The following is a 24,305-nucleotide window of genomic DNA, read 5'->3' as shown; positions in this document are numbered from 1 at the left end:
CGGACCTCCAGAATGAATTAAGTACTTAACCCGAGGTACCACTGTAGTAGGAAGGAAGCTAAAGCCCTTTTACCGTAACATCATTCCACCATGCTTCCTATTGCCACTATGGATGAAGAGCCAGCCAGAAACACACACTCTCCAACACTTCTCTGATGAAAATAGGGACGTCCTATTCCATATTATTATTATTAATAATAATTTTATTATTTGTACCCATCTGACTGGGCACTCGGCTACATTAGTAAAGAAACAACTATTTGAATGCACTATGAACATACAACACCAGAGGGCGCCAGAGAGCAGGAAATTTTTAATACCTTGTTGTTGTTGTTATAACGATCTAATTCAGGCTTCCTCAACCCTGGCCCTCCAAATGTTTTTGGCCTACAACTCCCATGATCCCTAGCTAGCATGACCAGTGGTCAAGGATGATGGGAATTGTAGTCTCAAAACATCTGGATGGCCGAGGTTGAGGAAGCCTGATCTAATATCTGTCTTATTTATAGTGTTCCCCCCCTGTGTGTGGATCCACCCTAGGCTGCCATTCCAGGCACCTTTCAGCAGATACACAAACATAATAAAACATTAGACATTGATGTATTCTAAAGGTTGTATAGTTACTTATCTCCTTGGCTCAGGTGTCACATAACTCTGGTGTCACATCGCTGAAAGCAGGGATGTCCTAGCCATACCATCCAACATCTCTCCAATGAAAACAGGGACATCCTGAGGAAAAGTGGGACGTTGCAGGATCAAATAAAAAACCAGGACAGCTTCTGTAATTCTAGGACTGTCCCTGGAAAACAGGGACAATTGGAGGGTCTGGAACACCACATCACACCAGCACCCTGAGTGTCATTGGAAGGAAGTCCATCCATAGATTGAAATGCTATTTCCAGGGTTTTGGTGCTTTGTGGGGGGCCTGGTGCAAGTAGTGGATCAATCCAGGAGGACTGACACCAAAAGGGCCACACATCCCTTTGAGGGCCAGATTCATTTTTGTTGGGAAGTTCTCTGGTAGGAGGAATAGCTGGATTCCTGACCCTGCGTTTACAGTTCAACAGCTCTTGAATATTAGAAGTCTTAGAACTTGAGATTCCCTCACCCCCAATGTACTTTTTAAAATTAGTATTTTTTTTTATATAAAATCGTACTACAAAACAAGCAGATAAATGGGGGGGGGAGTACCTTTCTCCACTTTCAATTCATAGGGTCTTCTTCACAGTTTGTTTACATGTAGTGAGAGACACTTTTGTCACTGACATCTTGTGATTCAGGGAAAAGAGAGGGGAGAGAGATGCATGGTGTTATTATTTCGTTCTGTTGCACAGTGTTAGTGTAGGGATTTGTGTCAGCATCACGTGGATAAGTCCTTTGTGCGTACACACACACACACACACACACACACACACACACACACACACACACACTGATTAGGGGGTCCAGAGCTTGTTTGGTTGCGTTCAGCTGGTTGCAATGTGGCTTGTTTGTATGGGTGTACAGCAGGGTAGGTTGTTGGGTCAGGTTAGCCATATTGATTTGTATGCTGTTGGGGCTCCCCCCCCCCCAGTCTTTTGTGTTGGTTGTTCAGTTGAAGCTGAGGATGTGGGCAAGATGGCTTGCTCCGTAGATTCCTGCCCTTCCTGGTTATTCAAGTAAGCTGGTACTGCCTTCCAGCAAGACAATTTCTTCTACCACTGACCCATGACTTAGATTAAGCCACAGGGTTACATTATCACAATACTTCTGGTATTAAAATAGTCACTTCTAAATTAGATTCTGTCAAATAATATTTCAAATTAAAACCCGTGTCCCACATTTCCGTATATCAACATTTCATTAGGAAGCAGATTAAAGCCCTGCCAGAAATGATTTTGTACTTAATAGAACATTCCTACATTTCAATCATCATATTGTAGATTCCTTACAGCTGTACTGCAATAAATACTGTTTGCGGCAAAGAGATCCTAATCACAAGCACTTCAGCTAACATTTGTTGAGAAACCCAGCCGTACCGCTAATTTTTAAAGATTAGCATGTTTCATCTAAGATTAATCTTCTGCAGCTGAAAACAAAAAGAAAACTAAACCGCTTATGGGAAATGATAATGAAAGAGTCCTGTATTATTATACACATCGTGAATTGCATTACATAATATGGTCCACTTTCAAACACACAATTTAAGCTCACAGAATTAGGCTAACAAATCACTGATAGGGATTGGTGGACCCGACTTACATATGCAAAGACTATGTAAGAGGAAGGCCTTAACCCAGCTACTTCTAAGTGTGATGCCTCGAGTTCAAACTGGTGCTTTACCATCTTATAGCGCTTCCCCCACTGATTTCATGTCCATCTGTGTCTGTATTCATTGGCTCACAGAGTTCTGTTTCTTCCACTGAAATTAATGGGAACTGTCATGCATGCAATAGAGTCGCATTAATACCAGGCGTCCACAGAATATCAAACAGGTAGGGGGCACCACATAAAACGGGATAATTACTCAATTAATCCATATAAGACAGAGATAGCTGGCTCGGCTGTTGATGCTGGGAGAGGTGTCAAACCTGTTTTTGATAGGGCTGTGCTCCCCGAAAGCAGGTTTGCAGCTTGGGTGCCCCGGGTTAGCACATTCTTAGGTTGCCAGGTGGGGATGTTGATAAGGAACACCTTTGATCAACTCCATCTGGAACCAGTTGCATCCTTATCTGGAGAAACTGGGCCTAGTTCTTCATCATCATCATCATCATCATCATCATCATTTATTATTTGTACCCCAGCCACTCTGGGAGGCTTCCACAAAGACACTAAGATGTCACACATTAAAAACTTTCCAGAAGATGTCTTTTGAATGTCAGGTAGTTGTTTCTCTTTGACATCTGATGGGAGGGCATTCCACAGGGCGGGTGCCACGACCGAGAAGGCCCTCTGCCTGGTTCCCTGTAGCTTTGCTTCTTGCAATGAGGGAACCGCCAGAAGGCCCTCGGCGCTGGACCTCAGCATCCGGGCAGAATGATGGGGGTGGAGACGCTCCTTCAGGTATACTGGGCCGAGGCCGTTTAGGGCTTTAAAGGTCAATACCAACACTTTGAATTGTGCTCGGAAACGTACTGGGAGCCAATGTAGGTCTTTCAAGACTGGTGTTATGTGGTCTTGGCGGCTGCCCCCAGTCACCAGTCTAGCTGCCGCATTCTGGATTAGCTGTAGTTTCCGGGTCACCTTCAAAGGTAGCCCCACGTAGAGCCCATTGCAGTAGTCCAAGCAGGCATATGTGGCTGAGTCATCTTCAGTTTGGGTTACTGTGACACACTCTGTACAGTCATCCCTCATGTTATGTCCGCTTCATGTTATGTTCTTTCAGGTTACGTCCCGTGGCGACCCGGAAGTACCGGAAAGAGTTACTTTCAGGTTTTGCCGCTCGCGCATGCACAAAAGCGTAAAATGATGTCATGCGCAGAAGCGGCAAATTGCAACCTTCGCGTGCGCAGATGCAGGTTGCATTCTTTTCATGTTGAGAACGGCAGCCATGGGGTTTTCCTGGGAAATATTCTAGAAACTTCAGCCCCACTGGATCACAGCAAAGGCCCACAAACAGTACCTGAACTGAATGACACTCTCCTCACTTGTGATCTGCAGCAACTGGTACTCAGAGGCATGTTGCCTTTGACAGTGGAAGAATAACATAGTCGGGGAGGAGGAATATAGAAAAGTAGCTACTGATAGCTTTATCCTCAGTGAACTTGTCTGTTCTTCTCTTAAATCCAACCCAAGTTGGTGGCCATCACCAGTGCTTTTTTCCACCCTAAAAAAATGTTTAGGGGTACTGTCATTTTGACTCAGGAAAATCACCATTTTATAGTTTGAATCAGGGAAAATAAATAAATACTGACCAATCATCGTGCTCGATTCCAACTCCTACTTCACACATTAAACGCTCGCTTCCATCTGAGACTCAAGAAACACGGTGACAGGAAATGAGGCTGCCATCAGGGCTGACAATGGAACTGACGATTCACTGTGCTAGAGAAGAAACTTAAAAAAAAAAGTTTATTCTCTCATTAGATTCACAACATGTTTAGGGGTATGCGTACCCCTGTGTACCCCCAGAAAAAAGTACTGGTCATCGCTTGTGGGAGTGAATTCTGTAGTTTATGCATCATATGACTTTCCCCCTTTTTTTCTGACCTGAATCTTTCCAACATGCAGTGTCACTAAATGCCTCTGAGTTTTCCTATTAGGAGAAAGGGATGAAAACGTGGCTTCAAAAGTGGCTTCTAGAGTTGGTCCAGGATGTGTTTTCTGGAGTTTTCTGACAGTGGCCTGGAGATCAGAGAACATTATTCCAATCTTTTGCTAGCTTTATTGGTTACCAGTTTATTTCTGGACTCTATTCAAGGTACTGGCTTTGACCCTAAATGACCTGGGGCCGGCATATCCTCAGAATTGCCTGTCCCTGAATAAACCCGAGAGAGCTCTGTTCTTCTATGGAACTCTGTCTATGTTCCCTTGCTATCTGAGGTGTGATGGGTGGGAGCGAGAGAGAAAGTGGGGCCTTCTCAGGGGTGGCACCTAGCACAGGGTGGCATTTGATGCTGTATGATCACAAAGGTAATGAGATTTATGGGGGCAGACATTTCACATAACTGGGGCTGTGGTCACCCCGCTCCCCTGAATTTAGCAACAGAAAATATTCCAAGAACTAGCAGTGTATTTTTCTATAGAAAAGCAAAGCAGCGGCATTTGCAAACTTCACTGTCATGGTGCAGTCAGTCCTTGGCCTCCCCCCCCCCCCCCAGTTTGATGTTAAGGTCAGTAGGTTACAAAGAGCTAATGGCAGAAAATGTTCAGGTCGAGGAGTGCAGCAGCTAGGTGGGTTCCTAAACAAAGGAAGTACTGTTGGTGGATTCCCCAGGGAAGAAAACTGGGAACCACCTAATTATCCTTAGTAGACAAAACAGAAATGTACATGTGGTGCCCAGGTCTGATCGAAAACGATTTAAAGTGCTCTGCCGGCAGATTCTAGGCAATTCTAATCTCAGAAGGGCCATTTTAAAAATACTTGTGCTTTTTCCTGTCACTCCCTGCACACACAGATATATCGCTCTGTTCAATTATTGTGGCTTTTGCATTTCCCCCTGTCCAGACACCGAGGTCGTTTTTAATTAAAGCCTCTCCTCTTTCATTTATCTGATGCTGCTTAACGAGAATTCCTTTAGATTCCCTTAAATAACTTTCCCCTCATAGCCCTCGTATGCTTTTGCGGTTGGCCGGCTGGCTGTACTTGTCATTCAGTGGAATGGAAATGTTGATGACAGACATCAAACGATATTGCAGGAAGCGTGCACTTTGGGACAGGGTGAGGGTGTTTCAAGGCATGTCTGAACAAGTTGCCGCCTGAAGCTTCACTTGGCAGGGCAGAGTGGGAAGTTTAAAATGCTGAGAACGTGGAGAGCAGTGCCACAATTTCCCAGGAATATGCAGGGTTCAGCAGAATCCACCGTTTCATGGCTGCGTAGTGTAAGTTGTAGAATCTGAGGTAAGGTGCTATTATGATGACTTTCACCCCAAGCAAACGGGGTTTCTTGACTTGTTCAAGTTGAGACATTTTTTGGCTAGTCAGTCAATCCAAGTCTGAGGTGGCTTGTCACAGCATAAAAGGTGTAATTCTGCTAAAAGCAGTTGCTTCAGAAATATTTACACTGGCCCATCTTTGTCCTTGTTGTTGTTTAGTCGTGTCCGACTCTTCGTGACCCCATGGACCAGAGCAAGCCAGGCACTCCTGTCTTCCACTGCCTCCCGCAGTTTGGTCAAACTCATGTTTGTAGCTTCGAGAACACTGTCCAACCATCTCGTCCTCTGCCGTCCGCTTCTCCTTATGCCCTCAATCTTTCCCAACATCAGGGTCTTTTCCAGGGAGTATTTTCCTCTCAAGAGGTGGCCAAAGTATTGGAACCTCAGCTTCACGATCTGTCCTTCCAGTGAGCACTCAGGGCTGATTTCCTTCAGAATGGATAGGTTTGATCTTCTCGCAGTCCATGGGACTTTCAAGAGTCTCCTCCAGCACCATAATTCAAAAGCATCCATTCTTCGGCGATCAGCCTTCTTTATGGTCCAGCTCTCACTTCGATACATCACTACTGGGAAAACCATAGCTTTAACTATACAGACCTTTGTTGGCAAGGTGATGTCTCTGCTTTTTAAGATGCTGTCTAGGTTTGTCATTGCTTTTCCCCCAAGAAGCAGGCGTCTTTTAATTTCGTGACTGCTGTTACCATCTGCAGTGATCATGGAGCCCAAGAAAATAAAATCTCTCACTGCCTCCATTTCTTCCCCTTCTATTTGCCAGGAGGTGATGGGCCCAGTGGCCATGATCTTAGTTCTTAGATCTTTGTCCTTACCCCTTCTCAATCTCTTGGACTTCTCAGCCAGTCTGTATGATGGTGATTCCATTAAGATTTGTGTGTGTGTGTTTTAAATTGAGGATATTTGAAAGCTGCAAAGAGGCAGCAGTTGTCAGCCTGATGGCATCTACACAGGGATGCTATGTGTGGAGGTTCTCAAATCCCATAACTTAACAAACCTTACTTGCTGACATCATTTTTCTGACTCCACTATTAATAATAGAAGGGTCCTCTGCTCCATTGCATCTGGTAATGACACAAACTCTGCTAATTGGCATATAAGTTTACAATTCTGAATTTGGTCCATAACAAAATGTCCTGCAGTGGCTAATTCAAAAAGTGCACAGGCTGCCCATACTTCTTTATGAACTTACTTTTTGAGACAGAGCATATGAGACCATGCCAAATCTAAATATTGAAAATTGAATTCATATGATAAGAGTTAAGTTGTGGGCGAACATATCAGATGACACAGCGATTCTTCCAAAGCAGCTCTTTATTTGTAAGCTGGAATAGAACTAACTGAGGAGCTCAGTCAGCCTGCTTATATAGAGCTCCAGAACAATTGTAACTGTTGCAACTTTCTAAAACTATCCAATCACAGAACGTCACTTTTCGATCCTTTATTTGCATACAAACTATCCAATCACAGAACGTCACTTTCGATCCTTCATTTGCATAACTATCTACAGTATCCCCCTGCTGGCCCAGGGTGAGAACATCAGTACATAACAATAAGTATATAGGAAGTTGCCTTATATTGCATCAGGCATTGGCCTGTCTAGCTTGGCACTGACTGGGAGTGGCAATATGGTGTTGGAGGCAGGAATATTTCCTATCTGTGCCCAAAGATGCTGAAGGTTTAACCTTTTGCGTACAAAGCTCTGCCATTGAGCTTTGGCCTTTTATAAAACCTGATAGTTAAAGGAAGTAATTAAAGCAGGCATAATCAAAGCACCTTTCTGTCTGCCAGTGATGAGACAAATAGAAACAGAGCAATAAACAGGAGGCATTTGGATTCTGCATCATCACCCTAATTTAATCTATAGAGCAGAAGGTCGAAAAGGCAAACTGCTGCAAGGTTTCTAATCATAACATGCTTGCCTCCCTCTTTAAGAGGCCCTTCTAAAATATGACACATTCCACATACAGATCACAGTCTTTGTGAATCTGTCTCCCACTTAAATGAATAGGCACATGCATACCCTGCTATGCCCCATTCACTTCAATGGGACTTGAAAATGAGAAATGCTCATCATGTTCAGTGCACAGCCCTACAAAGGTACTGTTGTTTTGCATCCATAAAGCCACAACCTTGGTTAAAGGCTGCAGTGTCACTTACATAATTACTGGATGCTGCTGCAGCTAATCTGCTTGATAGAACAAAGCAGAGGCTTCATGAGAGACAGAGAAAAATCACAGGCTAATGCACTTCTCTGTTAAATGCAGAAAGGAGGGCAAGCACACAGTCACTTGTCACTATTAAGCAGTCATTTCTGTAACACTGAGATAAAAGCCCTGGAAAGAATGAGGGATTCAGCCACAGCCCGCAATTTGCCAAGTATAACAAAGCAGGATTGCTGACCTTTGTAAACGCAAGCCAAAAGGCTGGTGATGAAAATCAGGATTCCAAGAAAAGGGGAAAACAAGTACAATCCCAAAGAATCAGACCTACTCCTTTTTTCCCCACCGTAAAACCAAGCACAATTTTAAGGGGCAACCTATGGTATCGATGCCCAAGGACCTCATAACCTAGACATTAGTTGTCTCAACGAGACAACTGTGAAATAAAAGCAGGGACAAACGAAAAATCAAGGCTCAAATCTCTTTGTTATAGTTCCTTGTTTTGCAAGTTCATGCAGGGCTGTAAGCCCTGCTCACTAGTGGTGGGTGCATGTGTACTGAAACCCCTTGTTTTGTAGTGGCTTGCTAGACTAGATTATGGTGTCCTGATGGATAGCGCTTTGCACTAACTCTGCACTAACTCTGCCTGCACTGGCATTGTACTTTCACAATATTGGCTTTGCTTAAAACGGTAAAGGTAAAGGACCCCCTGGACATTTAAGTCCAGTCAAAGGTGACTATGGGGTTGTGGCGCTCATCTCGCTTTCAGGCTGAGGGAGTTGGTGTTTGTCCACAGACAACTTTCAGGGTCATGTGGCCAGCAGGACTAAACTGCTTCTGGCACAACGGGACACCATGGAGAATCCTTATTAGTTTGTCTGAAATCCCAGTTCTAGATTTGGGGCTTTAGTACAAATAGCTGAAAATTCATATTAGGACCCTGCCTATATTAGGCCAGCTGAAATGCCCCCAAATAGTTAAGTCCATTCAAAGGCGACTATGGGGTTCCAGTGCTCGCTGTCAGGCCGAGGGAGCCAGCATTTGTCCACAGACAGCTTTCCGGGTCATGTGGCCAGCATGACTAAACTGCTTCTGGCACAATGGAAACACCATGATGGAAACTAGAGTGCACAGAAATGCCGTTTACTTTCCTGCCACAGTGGTACCTATTTATTTACTTGCACTGGCGTGCTTTCAAACTGCTAGGTTGGCAGGAGCTGGGACAGAGCAACAGGAGCTCACCTCGTCGTGGGGATTCAAACTGCTGACCTTCCAGTTGGCAAGCCCAAGAGGCTCAGTGGTTTAGACCACAGCACCACCCCCATCCCTTTGCTTAAGCACATTTAGACAGACTTGTGGGGAAACAATAGGATCTTCAGGATAGGGACAAGGTTGCTCTTAACTGTGCCATCCAGGGATGTTCTCTGCCCAGGCTTTTGGCTACATAAATTGCTTGTGTTTCCTGAAAACATTCATTTCTAGAGCCTTCAGAATACTGCAGCAATGACAGCAGGAGTGGGCAGCATTTTTTCCACCAACAGTTGAATTCTTACACCCAGCAGTGGGTGTGGGGCTAGAGGAACTGGACTGAAGGGGGAAAAAACAGATCTTCACACTTTCTTCCTGTTGCTCAGCTGGTTGGTATGTTGTTAGTCATGTAAGATTAGGCAGGGAGCCAGAAGCAACCTAGGGGGAACACAGATTATACCTACTCCTGAATTTGTGGAAGAAAAAAAAGGAGGTTTCTTGGAGATTATCAAAGAATGGCGATGTATAAAATACATGTACAAAATGCAGTTGAGATATGCACCCCCCCCAAAGCCCACTGGGGAGTGTACATAATGGCTGGAGAATGTACAACATTTCCCTGAAATACAGACATTCCCCAAGACCTACTGCAGATTGTGCATAATGCAATGCAGTTGAAATATACACAAATCCCAAATCATGATGGAAATTATGCATCACGGCAGGAGAACACACAAAAGTTCAATCAAGATATGCACATTCTCCAGGAAACATGCAATTCCCTCTTCATGTATGTGTGCATTCTCCATGAGGCCTGGGGAATGTGCACAATGACCAATTGCAATGCACTTATGCACTTTAATCGCTCAGTTTCCATTCCCTTTAACACTCACCTAATTGCTGCCCGTCTGCCCTGGCACCAAGGCTACTTCCCCCCTTCTGGGTTGTGTGAGGATAGTCTATTGCACCGCCGACATATATTTCTGCTAGTGCTGCTTTACTAACACCCTCCCCTCCCGCCCCGGTATATTATTATTATTGCCCATAAAGGTCAAAATTGCCTCTTTTCTCTGGCACCAGGCTACACACATCAGCTTTGATTCAGGAAGAGAATGCTTCTTTGTACAGCAGGTGCTCCAGATTCATAAAGGTGCAAATCAGAGCACAATCTAACAGCAGGAGAGGAGCAAGAGAACCGGCCAAGACCTATTTACAATGAGATTCCAAGAAAGACCCTCGAGGCAGCTTTGCAACTGGCAATGCCGCCGCGGCCACCACAAGCCTAGACGCAGCTGCAGGAAAACACATATTTTTTAATATCCCAGGGACTGGCACTCAGGCCACATAACCGCCGCAAGTGTGATCTTGTGCTGAATAAGGCCAAGCCACAGGAGAGAAAAGATTAAGAGTATCAAAGGAACACTTTTCTCCCTCTTTCACTTCTTTCTTGTTACACACTAGATTTAAAAAGAAGAAGGGGGGAAAGGGAAAGGGAGGGGGGGGAAAGAGAACCATTTTGCTCAACATTCAATTTCGAGAAGAATTAAATTAGACCAAAACATTGTTCGGAATTAGAAGAGCGAAAAGGGGATTTTGGAAGCGCAGCGTGTGGCTTGGAGGTATTGCCCTCCCCTCATCAAAACCAAGCCATATAAAGCTTTTTAGAAAAGGAACTATTACCGTACTCTTGCCTAACCAACGATTCAACTCTCTCCTTCTTCCGATAAGTACTTTTGAGGTTTATTTTCTTTAAAGAAAAACTTCTGATTCAAAAAGCAATTTCTCCCACAGATTGTATAGAAAGATGTTAGCCGAGCCATTTAATTCTGTTAAGCGCTACTGGGCTTTCCACCCCACCCCCCTCTTTCCCCTTTAAGATTGGCCATTTTGAAGTCAGCAGTGCCTGGCTATGCGTAGGCAGGACAGCAACTGACACACATTCCTTTCATTTGGGAATATATTTGCCCTCTCATTCAAGATCACTGTACAGGTCAAACTTAGCAGCATCCTTTTTTCAGAGGATTGCAAGTTGCAATTGCTCTTATTTTTGAATTATTGATTGTCATTTACCTTTAGGAGGGACAGACGGAAATTAAGGGCACAAAAAACCAAGTGAATGCTGTTATTTATTCTTGTTTCTTTTTTAAAATTGGTAAAGACAGTAAACTTGAGGCAGTGTACTGAATACATTGTTCATATCAATAAATTCCAACTCACATTCATATAAAAACCTACCTAGTTGCTCAGTCTTCTCCCACCCTTCCTCATTTGCCACCTACCAACACCCTGTCCTTACTTTGTTTTGATTTAGGGACATGGGTGGCGCTGTGGTCTAAACCACTGAGCCTCTTGGGCTTGCCGATTAGAAGGTCAGTGGTTCGAATCTGTGCAACAGGGTGAGCTCCCATTGCTCGGTCCCTGCTCCTGCCAACCTAGTAGTTTGGAAGCACACCAGTGCAATCAGATAAATAGGTACCACTGCGGCAGGAAGGTAAACGGCATTTCTGTGTGCTCTAGTTTCCATCATGGTGTTTCCGTTGTGCCAGAAGCAGTTTAGTCATGCTGGCTGCATGACCCGGAAAGCTGTCTGTGGACAAATGCCGGCTCCCTTGGCCTGATAGCGAGCGCTGCAACCCCATAGTCGCCTTTGATGGACTTAACCATCCAGGGGTCCTTTTTTTTACCTTTACTATCTGATTTAAGAGTTCTGAAGAACTCAAAAGCTTGCACACTATTTGGGGGCATTTCAGCTGGCCTAATATAGGCAGGGTCCTAATATGAATTTTCAGCTATTTGTACTAAAGCCCCAAATCTAGAACTGGGATTTCAGGCAGACTAATAATTCTCCTTTCTACTGGACTTTCTGGATCTTTCCTTGCTGCTACCTCTGTGATGCAGAGCTCTCTTCCCTTCCCCCCATGCTAATCTCACGGCTGCATCAGTTACCGGTAACTGGTTTTCAGGAATCAATTAATTAATTACTGCCCATTCGGCCATTGATGCTTCAGCAATGGCAGAGGGGCGGCCGCTGCCTTGACCTCAACTGCCACGTTTCCCCTTCCTTCGAGGCTTCTATCTCCTTTCTCCATGAGCCTGGGCAGCCCCTGAGTTGTTGGTTCTTCGGTGGTGGTGGTGGGGAAGTGGTGTGCGGTGGGCCAGGCAGGGAAGGCGGAGAAGGAGGACCAAGAGCGGAGTCAGCGGTGAGGCTCGGGCAGTGCGATGCCTCCCTTCCCATCAGAGCAGCCCCAATTCCATCCCTGCTTGCGTGCAAGCAGGAGGGGGCAGGGATCCCTCAGCTGGGAAGGGAGGCTTCCCGTTGCCTAACTCAGAGATCCCTGCCCCTCCTGCTTGCACACAAGCTCTGATAGGCAGCATGAAGCCTCCCTTTACAGCTTTGCTGTGGGGTTAGGGAAGGGGGAGGCAGCCCAGAAGCTGCGTCTTAGAGCCCCTGCACAACCAGCTCCTGAAGCCAGCCAGAGCCGACTGCTCGGGGCTGCTGAGACTGCTGCCGCTGTGTTTCCCGGGGACATTAGATGAAATCCAGGGACATTCCAGGGATGGAATTTGTCCGGGGACCTATTCGCAAATCCTGGGACTGTCCCCGGGAAACAGGGACATCTGGTAACCCTAATCTAATGTACACATAAGGAGCATCAGGATTACAAGATTCATGTTACTTCTGGAATGTGCTTGAGCATGATCAGTCCGTTGCTTGCTTTTGTCAGGCTGTTTGTCCTTCACTGGTCTCCTGCTATTATTGCAAAAGTCAATAAATACACTGTTTTTCTCTGTGGAGCAGCAATGATTTATGTATAATAAAGGGGCCCCATTCTAATCTATTCAGATCTTCTGTAGCTTCTGAACTGTGAAGGTATGTGGAGCTTGAAGGAGGACTAGCTATTTTGACCTCCCCAGGCGAGAGATTGGGAAGTGATTGAGATAGGAGACCCTGGTGTAAGCTGGGAGATCAGGCCACCATACAATGTAGGAAAGTTAATTGCGATGAGCTTCCTTTGGGAATACAGTCGTGTCTTGGATCCCAAATGCCTTGGTACTCGGACGTTTTGGCTCCCGAGTGCTGCAAACCCGGAAGTGAGTGTTGGGGTTTGCGAATGTTCTTTAGAACCCGAACATCTGACGGGCCTTCCGCAGTTTCTGATTGGCTGCAGGAGCTTCCTGCAGCCAACCAGAAGCCGCACCTTGGTTTCTGAATGTTTTGAAAGTCAAACAGACTTCCGGAACAGATTCCGTTCGACTTCCAAGGTACAACTGTAGTGACAATCCCCAAATGTTGTACGTTGCCATTTTATTTCCTCGTTTGGATATTCTTCTCTCTCCTGTTTATTTTTAAGCTGTTAAGGCAGGTTAGCTTACAGTGGTACCTCAGGTTACATATGCTTCAGGTTACATACACTTCGGGTTACAGACTCCGCTAACCCAGAAATAGTACCTTGGGTTAAGAACTTTGCTTCAGGATGAGAACAGAAATCGTGCTCCGGTGGTGCGGCAGCAGCAGGAGGCCCCACTAGCTAAAGTGGTGCTTCAGGTTAAGAACAGTTTCAGGTTAAGAACGGACCTCCGGAACGAATTAAGTACTTAACCCGAGGTACCACTGTGTTTGCATTGTTTTTATATGGATTTATTTATTGACATTCTGATTATCTGTCATTACTACTTTTTTAATTTTTGCATTTATTATTATTCATTTGATATGCTGTGAACCGCTTTGTGCACCATTGTGGAGTAGTGGCAAATAGACAAAATGATGGTGGTGACTGTTTGCTTTACAAATGAATAAGAGTGATTTCCCAAAGAGTTGGCCAGATGTTACCTGTCTTGGGCAGTCCCCTAAATTTACTTATTTCTTTACAATTGTATTCTCTTTTTTAAAGCAACTAATGTCCTCAAAGCAGGTAACAGTGCACAGCAATATAACTGGAACCAAGTAGAATAAACATATAGCTACCCTTTAACTTTTAAACAAAAGGGGAAGACTTCTGGAAAAAACCAAACCCACGATACACTGTACTCCCAGGTCCACTCAGTTCAGTCTTAAAATGTCTGAAGAACATACTTAGACAATTCAGATATTACACTTTGTGGAAAAAAGATTGTATTTGATTTACAATTCACAGGATTTACAAATAATGACAAGATAAAACAGATTAGCAAGTTTGGATACCTTTGCTGATCAGACAGAAGGCAAGTATAGAGGCATAATTTGACACAGAATTCTTAGGTAAAACTATTCAGAGTTCCTTACATTCCAGGTGTGCTGAGGAAGCGCATATAGATGAAAGCAAATGTTTAACATAAAAGGAAAGATACGAAAAGTGACACCCTGTTACTGCCTCCCTTTTTTTAACTTCTATTGGAATTCACGGCTGACTTCCACAGTAGCCATGAGAATCACGTTGCTAGTGACTTGCTCCAAAGAAATCAGGAAGAGACTTACCGATACATCTGATGATGAACATGAAGGCAACAAATTTGGATAACTCCAGTACAGGGAGAGAGGTAGCAAACTGAAAGTCTGTTACTGTGTTAGGAGCCAAGCAGGTTTAAGGTGTCACAGGACAGAAAACACCAGAGCAACACCAAAAAGATAATGAGCGTTTTGATGGCAGTGCTACATGAACTGCCCCAGAAGTATGGTGAAAAATGAATCTAACAAAGATTGCTTTGCTTTTTTTTGTGCAACATAGCAATTTAAGATAACGTACCAAGCTTTATCAAATGGCCTGGAAGCTGACTAATATTGTAAACACACAATACATCTTTGACGAGTTACTTTAATTTCCATAGCTAAGTTAATGATGATTATTCCATCCATTGCAGCATTCCAAGGCTCAAGTGGTGTTTAGATTAGACGGGGCACAGGATTTCCTTACAATGTGTATTTTACATTAACAACACAGATTCCACCCCCCCCCCTTTTTAAAAACACACACAGACAAAAACCAAATAACAATCTCCCTTGGATAGTGTGAAGATTTGTTTTTAAAAAATCCTATGAACCATTCCAACAAAAGATATACATATTTGAATCATGTCAAACAGCACACTATTGGCAATAAGCTAATTACAGGCATTCTGCTGGTCAATTTTCTCACAAAAAAGTCATCAAACCACACATAAATATTTTTGATACGATTCTCTTTACAAAACCATTCAGATCCATATAATTAGTACAAGTAAGGCACATTAGCATATGTAATAAAACTATCATTTAAAAAAGAAAAGAAAAAAAGGCCAATTTTATTTGCCACGATTTCTGAATCAAATTAGAATTTGCCACCGGTACTTTCCATCAGGGATGAGAAGAGATAGTCTTGCAACTCTGTAGGGAAGTCTACAAACTTGCCAGATCCAGATGTTTCTGGGTCTTGGATAATCGTGATATGCTACCCTTCCCCTGCTTCCCCCACAACAAAAGCATCAAATTGCACTTTTATGCAGCCAAAAACCGGCTTTGCTTTGGCTGAACACACGCTCTTCCCAGGGTATTTTCCCTCAGTGTGTGATTCAGAATTCATGTGGCAGCAACAGTGTCAGCAAGTGCGAACAATCACTTTGCTGAAACCTAGACAAAACCACTGTTCATTCCCAGCTGTTGCTTTGCCAGCGGTGCACTAGTTATTTGGAAGTACCTGGTAATCTTGGCGTACTGAGGACGTTAGGTACCTTGCATGCTCTGCACACTGAATACCATGCAAAAGTACTCATACATCATGGTTAAGATTTATGCTCTTAGGGGGACATACATGCACCTTCCTAGTTAAAGGATCAGTCCATCCCAAATAATCTACAGTATTGTCCACTTTGACCCTGGCAAAGTGAGTAGGAGGGAAACAGTCGCAACCACTGTTTTTAGCACTTGGTTTTCAGATATGTAAAGATGTATAGTACCAAACCCACTGCAATGTCTTAAACAGAAAAAAGTCATAGCAAATGTGGCTTTCGTTCTACTCATTATGAGCAGAACACAGGACAACTGGATTTATTTATTTTTTTTAAAAAAAGAATAAGAAGAAAATCTATTTCCAATTACTGAAATTAAAAGAGGGATATTGCATTTATTTTTCCAATATGCTATTACTTTTCTAGTACACATATTGCTTAAAAAGTATAAAGAATGCTATAGGTAGTGAATTTAACTAGCGTAATGAATTCTAAAAATGCTGATGCTTCAAGATTGTACTATTTGATTAAATGAGCTATAACTTTACCCTCCCCCACCCCAGAGGACTTCCCTCATTTCCCACTGAAAATTCATTTACACACAACACAGGATTTTAATTAGAAGCATAATTTACAGTAAAAACTCTTTACATTACAGCTTTGCTATAAAAAAACCAAAATCTTTTGTTTTTCATTTAAAGTTGTAATTACACATTAAAAAATAGAACACTATTTCCTTATTAGGAAGAATGAATTTACACATCCAGATCAGTCTTCTTTATTGCAGCTTTCAAATCAAAGGTCAGTTACTTTATTCTCTAAAGCAGCTGCTATCTGTTGTAATCGAAAAGCAAGCTGCATTTTTTGAGCAGCTGGGTCCTCTTCCAGTGCATTTATGATCTAGAAGAAGAAGAAAAATCAGGATTCAGGCAAGACACACAGCTTCAGTTTTAGTTTTCACAGCCATAGGCCTGTTCAGCTATATATTGCACAGAAGAAAATCTCATGGATTTTGAAGGGTATTATTTCAAAGTGTAGATCAGAAGCCACGTTGCTTTATTAAGACAGAATAGCGGATAGATTAAAGAGGCAAAAATGACTAGAGAGGGGGAAGGCCTGCCATTGCAGAGTCATCTCCTCTGTGGGTGGTGGGTACTTTGCCTGGCAGCCTGCATAACCCTCAGATGCTTCCCACTGCCAGGAGAGCTCTGTCCTGGCTGCCTGAAGCTACCATCTAAATGCAAGCAACTCTTGATTGTTGACACAAGGGCAGATTGTGTGTGTGAGGGGGGTTCATTCAGATTGGCTGGGAAGTGAGCCCAAGCCATTTCCTTTTTTTCTTTTCTTTTTTTAAGAATGCCTTGTGCAATGCAAACCCTTGTCTGTCTCTAATTACCTATAGTCATACCTCTTGTTACGTTTGCTTCAGGTTAAATCTTTTCAGGTTGCATCCCGCGGTGACCCGGAAGTACTGGAAACGGTTACTTCTAGGTTTCGCCGCTTGCGCATGCGCAGACGCTCAAAATGACATCATGCGCAGAAGCAGCGAATTTCGACCTGCGAACACGCAGACGTAGGTTGTGTTCTGCTCATGTTGCGAACGGGGCTCCGGAACGGATCCCGTTCGCAACCAGAGGTACCACTGTATTCAAAGATGAGCACCATTACTAGCCAATAAATTTTTAAAAAGCGTGGCAGAAATAAGGAATGCTCCTTCATAGCTTGTGGATACTGAACTTTTGTTGTCTGTTGGTAGCTAGTTTGTCCTACTGACAATTGATTTTGTTGTTTCACTGATAGGTGTGCCCCTGCCTATATTTTCTTGGCAGAAGAGGAAGCGACAACTATCGTGAAAGCGGACAAGTTCTTTAAAGAGGCTCTGAAGGCTGCTACGGGTGTAGCCAAGGGTTGCAACATCATGGCGCCCAGTATGAAGCTCAGCACAGTAAGCCAGCTTCTCTCCCTTTGACTAATAGTCCCGAGATCAGGGGTAGGTAACCTAAGGCCCGGAAGCGGTCCATTCGCCTTCTCAATCCTGCCCACAGATGGTCAAGGAATCAACGTATTTTTACATGAATAGAATGTGTGCTTTTATTTAAAATGCATCTCTGGGTTATTTGTGGGGCATAGGAATTCATTCAGTCCCCCCCCTTCAAAATATAGTCCGGCCCACCACATGGTCTGAGGGATGGTGGAGTGGCCCACAGCTGAAAAAGGTTGCTGACCCATGCCCAAGATCTTTCAAGAGATAAATACCGTATTTTTTGCTCTATAAGATGCACTTGACCATAAGACCATAGTTGTAGAGGAGGAGAACAAGAAAAAAACATTCTCTCCCTCTCTGCACAGCGCCTCTTCAGCAAAGCAGGAGGAGAAATGGAAGGGACTCAGTTTCTCCTACTGCTTCGCTGAAGGGGCACTGCGCAGAAAGGGAAAGCTGCGCAGTGCCTCTTCAATGAAGCAAAGTCAGAACAGCAAGAGGGATCGCTGCACAGCCTGCATTCGCTCCCTAAGACGCACACACATTCCCCCTTACTTTTTAGGAGGGAAAAAGAGTGTCTTATAGAGCGAAAAATATGGTAGTTGTGGGTAGGCCTGGGTGATTTATCAATATATTGTCCAGGGACCGGTATGAGGGCCAGGCAGCGATGACAGCTTCACTCAGTGGTATATCGCAGGTGAAACCGCAGCCACTCCTGAGTCCCTCTGCCTCCAGTGCCCAGCACGCTGAGGGAGAAACAAACTACAGCCGGGAGCTGGAGGCAGAGGGAGTGGCCGCGGTTTCACCAGCGATATGCCACTGGTAAACCCATGCTCTGCTCTCTTACCACAGCGGAGGGAGAAGGAAATTGCATAGACAAGGCATGATACAGCTTGTTCCTCCCTCCCGCTTCTTTAAACTGCTTGGCTGAGGAGTGTGCCACGGCCCTTGCCTCAGCCAAGCAGTTTTGCAAAGCCCCAGACCCCACGAGGTGGTGGCTCTGTTAAAGGGCTCCCACTCCCCAGCTGAGAGAGCCCCAGCCCCGCTCCATCACACTTTTCCATTGAGGTGGGTGTGGCTGCATGCCCCTCAATGGAGAAGTTTAAAGGAGCCCCCACCTTGCCTCTGGCTCACACAAGCCGGCAGAAGGGTGCCTCTTAGCTCCTGGGGTCGTTCACCCCAGGAGGAAAGAGGCGACGGGCCTGCACGGGCAAAGACAGTCAAATGTATGGAACCAGACAGGCTCCATGCATTTGGCTACCGCAGTGTGGTCTGTCTTCAAGGGGGCGGGGAGGAGAATAAGCTTGCTCACTCCCCATGCCAACAGTGGTGGAGGGAGCCTTGCAAAGGACCCTGTCGCTCGTGCGCAACCAGCAGGGACCTCGGGGCTAGCTCAGCTGAGGCAGAGCAGCCCTCTCGCCCTCCCCCCACAAGGAGCCCCAGGTCACTGTTGCTCACGCACAAGCTGCACGGACACCGGCTTGCTAAGTTGGGGGGCAGGAGCCTTTCCGCCCCCCCCCCAGCTCAGCCGCAGGCCGGGGCCGATGCAGCTTCTTTCAACATCACGGTTTATCACCAAACCACGATGTTTGGCTGGTGGTAAAGCTCAGTGATGTTGAGTTTTCAACATCGCCGAGCCTTAGTAGTTGGGTGGGAGACCTGAAAATAATGGCAATATATTTCACATCTGGCAACCAATGGACCCCTCTGGTTTCAGATGGGTAGAAGAGTCTAAAAAGCCTGGCACGCTAAGTTTCATGGACCTCTAACAACTATGGTGGCTCATTTCCAGAAGTAATGCATTTAGTATTATCTCTGGAAGTGTATACTCAATTCTGACCAAACTAAGCCTCCTATGTATATTTCGCTCTAGGAGGAGGCCTAGTTTGGTTAGAATTAAGTACAGACTTCCAGAGATAATGCCAAGTACATTATTTCTGGTAAATGAGCCGCCAGAGGGCTGTGAAAAATTGTGCCCCGGGCTTTTTAGACTCATCTACCCAAGTACTGAAAGGGACGCGGGTGGCGCTGTGGTCTAAACCACAGAACCTAGAGCTTGCCGATCGGAAGGTTGGCGGTGAGCTCCCGTTGCTCGGTCCCAGCAGTTCGAAAGCACATCAAAATGCAAGTAGATAAATAGGTACCGCTCCGGTGGCAAGGTAAACAGTGTTTCCGTGTGCTGCTCTGGTTCGCCAGAAGTGGCTTAGTCATGACCCAGAAGCTGTCTGCGGTCAAACGCCGGCTGCCTCGGCCTATAGAGCAAGATGAGCGTGCAACCCCAGAGTCATCCGTGACTGGACCTAACGGTCAGTACTATTGGTTGCCAGATGTGATTTCCCACCCAGCTCTCCTACCTCACTAATTTGGCTAACATTTGTTATCAGCACCACCAGTATTTTGGCTAACATTTGTTATCAGCACCACCAGTATTTTGGATTCTTCTAAGCAAACTCCAAAGATGTCAGCACCAACCTGCCCCTCCAACCCCCACGTATCAGAAATACAGCGCCTGTAAAAGCCAAGCACCAGGTTAGCTAGGAAATCATGAGCCCAAAGTCTATTACCCTGTTGGCTCTTTTTCCTTGCTGCGGTGGCCCTTTTACAGCATAATAAAGCCATTCTGACAGTGGAAACTTACCTCATCATAGTATTTGTTAGTATACTGGTAGAGCTGGTGTAAAGCCACAAGGGTATTTAATGAGTCTGTGTGTGCCTATTAAACAAAACAAGAAGAAAAAGGAATGCGTCAGGGCACCGTCCTGGCTGCATAAGAACTCCAATGAAATATATATAGGAGCACCAGACACGATGTAAATCCCTTTTCCATATCCCAGCACTGGTACGCAAATCTTTTAATAGCTCTCTGGCTTGGTGAGGAAGTGAAACTGACAATTTTCAGGAACAACCCCCCCCCCCGCGTTAAGGTCTCCTGATGGATTTGTTACAGCCAACCATGCTGCTTTCCTCATCATAGAAAGGGGTAAGCAGTAGCCTTAGTCTGGAACAGGTTGACTCCAGATGCTTACAGAGGTCATGCGTGCAAATGATCCAAAGAACACCAACTTCATCTGGTTAAGAGCATAAGAGTGCTGTAGAATCCAGTCCACCAACATCTAGTGGCCAACATCTGGAAAGCCCACAAGCAAGTGGTGAGGACAATAGCCTTCTCCCTGCTGATAGTCACCAGCAGCTGGAATTTAGAGGCATAGTGCCATCATGATGAATAGCCCTGTCCCCCTGTAAATATGGCTGATGCCCTGTTAAGGCCATCCAAACCAATAAAAAACATGAGAAGACATTTAGACAAGTTCCTTGTGAGTTTCATCCACACAAACTAAATTTTAAATTAATCTTGAGGACGTGCCACATGTAAATTCCCTGAATGAAGCCAATTTGAAACTATGGTTGTGGCTTCTTTCCCCACGAGCCTTTTTTCCTCTGTGCCGTTTTATTCAACTAAGCTATTAGAAATCCCATTGCTTTTGTTGACATGGGGGGGGGGGAGGGAATCACCCTAAAAGAATGCTTGAGCATCCTTTAAAATCAATAATTCACAAGCAACGCAATATATCATAATTGTATGGGGGAAAATAATTCAAAAGATTCCCCTGGACAGGCAGAAGTTCTAATTGGACGTGAGCACAAAATGACAAATGCCAGAGCTTCATGCCTCTACAGTCATACCTCATGTTGTGTCTGCTTCAGGTTAGGTGTTTTCGAGTTGCATCCTGCAGCAACCCAGAAGTACCGGAATGGGTTACTTCCGGGTCTCGCCGCTCGCGCAGAAGTGCTAAATCAAGCCGCGCATGTGCGCAGACGCAGCGCTTCAGCTTGCGTCAGTTCCATGTTACGGGTGGGCCTCCGTAATGGATCCCGTCCATAACACAAGGTTCCACTGTATTCCCAAAGTAAGATTTCCGATTTGATACTTACCCTAGAAATCTCTGCTAAATGTGTATTCATGTCCTGGTCACTCACTTGTACCATTTGGCGAATACCTTTGTAATAACTAGAAAAAAATCAACCAAAACAACAACTTTTAGTTGATGCAGTTCATCATTTTAAAAATGCACTTATGCTTCATAGCAGTTTTATTTTTCTAATAACTACAACATCACCAGAGGTGCTCACAAAATTGCAAATTTCTGTATGAAATGATCTGATCTACATTTCGTTTCTTTGCTTATACACACAATTGGCTTAATGCATCAAAGTGCTGCTACCACTGATTTCAACAACCCATGAGCGAAAGGAAGAACACACTGCACAACTTAGCACAAACCAGCAAAACTTTCTGTGGGCATTTGAACAGATTAGATAGCGCCTCAATAAACATGGTTGCTTCTGCACTGCTGCCCAAATTCTGTCATGTTCAACAAGTATACTGAACTATGGGGATTACCCGCCTCATTATTGAGAACTGCCAAGGCTGGCAAAAGAAGCATAGCCAAGCAAATGTTCAGTGTTTCTTACAGTCTGATCCCACAAATGCTTCTACTGAATTAAATGGAATTTAGTCCCATGTAGCTGTGCATAAAATTGCAGTGTTAGACGTATTGGGCGAGGAATTAAACTTTATAGTCAGAAATAGTTGGAATTTAGGAAGTGCTACAACTGGAATCGAGTGTATATTTTCATCTTCCTTTTTAACAGACTTCTAAATGAAGGATCTTGCAAACACCCATCCCCCAAATCTGCTTTCATCATTAATACTGAATTTTAAAATACACCAAAGTATATAGCTTTTGCAAGCTGAAGTATAACAGACAGCTCCAATGATCAAGCTTGAAAAATGTCACCAGAGACCTATACTCTAGCCTTTGAAAACTCATGCCACAAAAAAGTTGTTAATCCTTTAAGGTGCTACAGGACATTTGGCACTTGTGAAATACTTCTCAACATTCTTTCTTCAACTTCTGTAATGCAGTTCACTGGATAGGACATTATAAAAACCACATTTGGAAAGGGAGGGGGGGGAAGACTAGTCTGAAAAATTAAAGATCAAAAGCCATGAAATTAACCCCAGATTCAAAGGTTTAAAAACCATTTAACATGTTCATTAACTTGGAGAAAGCCTGACACATTTATGCCTAATTTCGTTCAGTCTGATTAAACAGATACCTGTTTTGAAACTACATATAAAGCTGTTGCAATATTTGATTTCACATCTGGATAGCAGGCAATAATGGGTGGTTATCAAGCCCAATAAGAGTGTGTGGAGCCATTTGATTAATCTAGGGTGAACTGGATTTTGTGCATCATTTCACAGATGTGTCTTGAAAAATTCAAGCAGATTTTTATTTCCAGTGTACCATTTTCTACGTACATTCTTAACTTTGCTGGGGGGAAATGCAGGGAATGTGTGAATTCTATGCCTGTCTTTGCCCTTAGACTTACTCCTCTTGGAACTCTCACTATATAGCAATCTTCCCTCCAGATGTTTTGGACTGCAAGTCCCATCTGTCCCAGCCAGCATAGATGATGAGAGTTGTAGTCACATAGGATCAGGTTGGAAGGGACCCTAAGGATCATCTAGTCCAACTCCCTGCATTGCAGGAATATGTAGCTGGTCCCGTATGGGGATCGAACCTGCAATAGTCCATAGGAACCAGGCTGGAAAAGGCCATTGTGAAGGATAACATTATTATTGACAGAACCTGTATTCATCCTTTGTCCAATGAGATGTTACCACTATGTTTACCACTTCATTTTCTACCCTGTCAGTTTAATACATGGAATATTTTTTAATGAACATATTCTGAAATGATGATGAAATGGAATTGTTTTCCCGGTGACAAAAGCCCAGGTACAATAATTCTTTACTTACTCTTCCACCATCTTCTTATACGTCGAGATCTCTTTTGCATAGAGTAACTTATTACTCGGAGAATCCTGGGAAAAAATGATATACACAGAGCTGAGTGTTCAAGTGCAGTTGGTGTGTTAGAGATTAATTTGTAGAAAATGCACTCATGTAAATAAAGTGTGTGTGCTACCGTAAACATTTGGAAAACAGACTGTGGGTATATGTCGGTTTTGTCATATGTGAAGCTAAAAGGCCAGAGGAACCAGAGTCATGGCTGTCCAGACAGCATCCCAATCTCAGGCCACAGCATGAAAGTTGGTAGGAAGGCCTATGCCTCTCCCCCTGAGATCTCATAGCTCCAGGCCAATGAAGCTGTTTAGCTTCAAGGGCAGCTTCTATCCCTAGAGCCCAGAGAGTATGCCTTCGGGTCAGTCCAGGACCCTGAAACATGCCTAAAGGGGGGTAGGTCTCCAGGCTGAAATACAACTATTATCCTTCCTGCGCCCAACTGGCCAAAATAATTGAACCAAAGACCAGATGAATCTAGTTCAAAACACAGCAGGCCATCTAGTGCCAAGCTATTTGGCGCAGAGTAGGTGAAAAAACAACCCACAAAGTTGAACAGCAAAACAATCCTACACAGGATTGTAGAAGTGACCAATAAGTCACAAGTTGGGGATGGGACGCGGGTGGTGCTGTGGTCTAAACCACAGAGCCTAGGACTTGCCGATCAGAAGGTCGGCGGTTCAAATCCCCGCAACGGGGTGAGCTCCTGTTGCTCGGTCCCTGCTCCTGCCAACCTAGCAGTTCAAAAGCATGTCAAAAGTACAAGTAGATAAAT

The 24,305-nt window shown here is 44.3% G+C and overlaps 1 protein-coding gene across 3 annotated transcripts in view; it reads right to left on the bottom strand.

Moving 5' to 3' along the window:
- Positions 1 to 14,086: 14,086 nt before the first annotated feature.
- Positions 14,087 to 24,305, bottom strand: part of PLXNB2 (plexin B2) — a 339,781-nt gene continuing 329,562 nt past the window's right edge. For all 3 annotated transcript variants that reach the window (XM_081211372.1, XM_081211370.1, XM_081211371.1), the window contains exons 35-38: positions 23,486 to 23,550; positions 21,592 to 21,667; positions 20,297 to 20,371; positions 14,087 to 16,577 (exon numbers count right to left, since the gene is read on the bottom strand). In XM_081211372.1, coding sequence (XP_081067498.1) covers positions 16,473 to 16,577; positions 20,297 to 20,371; positions 21,592 to 21,667; positions 23,486 to 23,550 — 321 coding nt within the window. In that variant the 3' untranslated portion in view covers positions 14,087 to 16,472. The remainder of the gene's footprint in view (positions 16,578 to 20,296; positions 20,372 to 21,591; positions 21,668 to 23,485; positions 23,551 to 24,305) is intronic.

The sequence above is a fragment of the Podarcis bocagei genome (genome assembly GCF_964188305.1).
Source record: "Podarcis bocagei genome assembly, chromosome: 10".
Lineage (NCBI taxonomy): Eukaryota > Metazoa > Chordata > Lepidosauria > Squamata > Lacertidae > Podarcis > Podarcis bocagei.
Note: the sequence above shows the minus strand (reverse complement) of the source record. Positions and strands in the feature narration are given on the sequence as shown.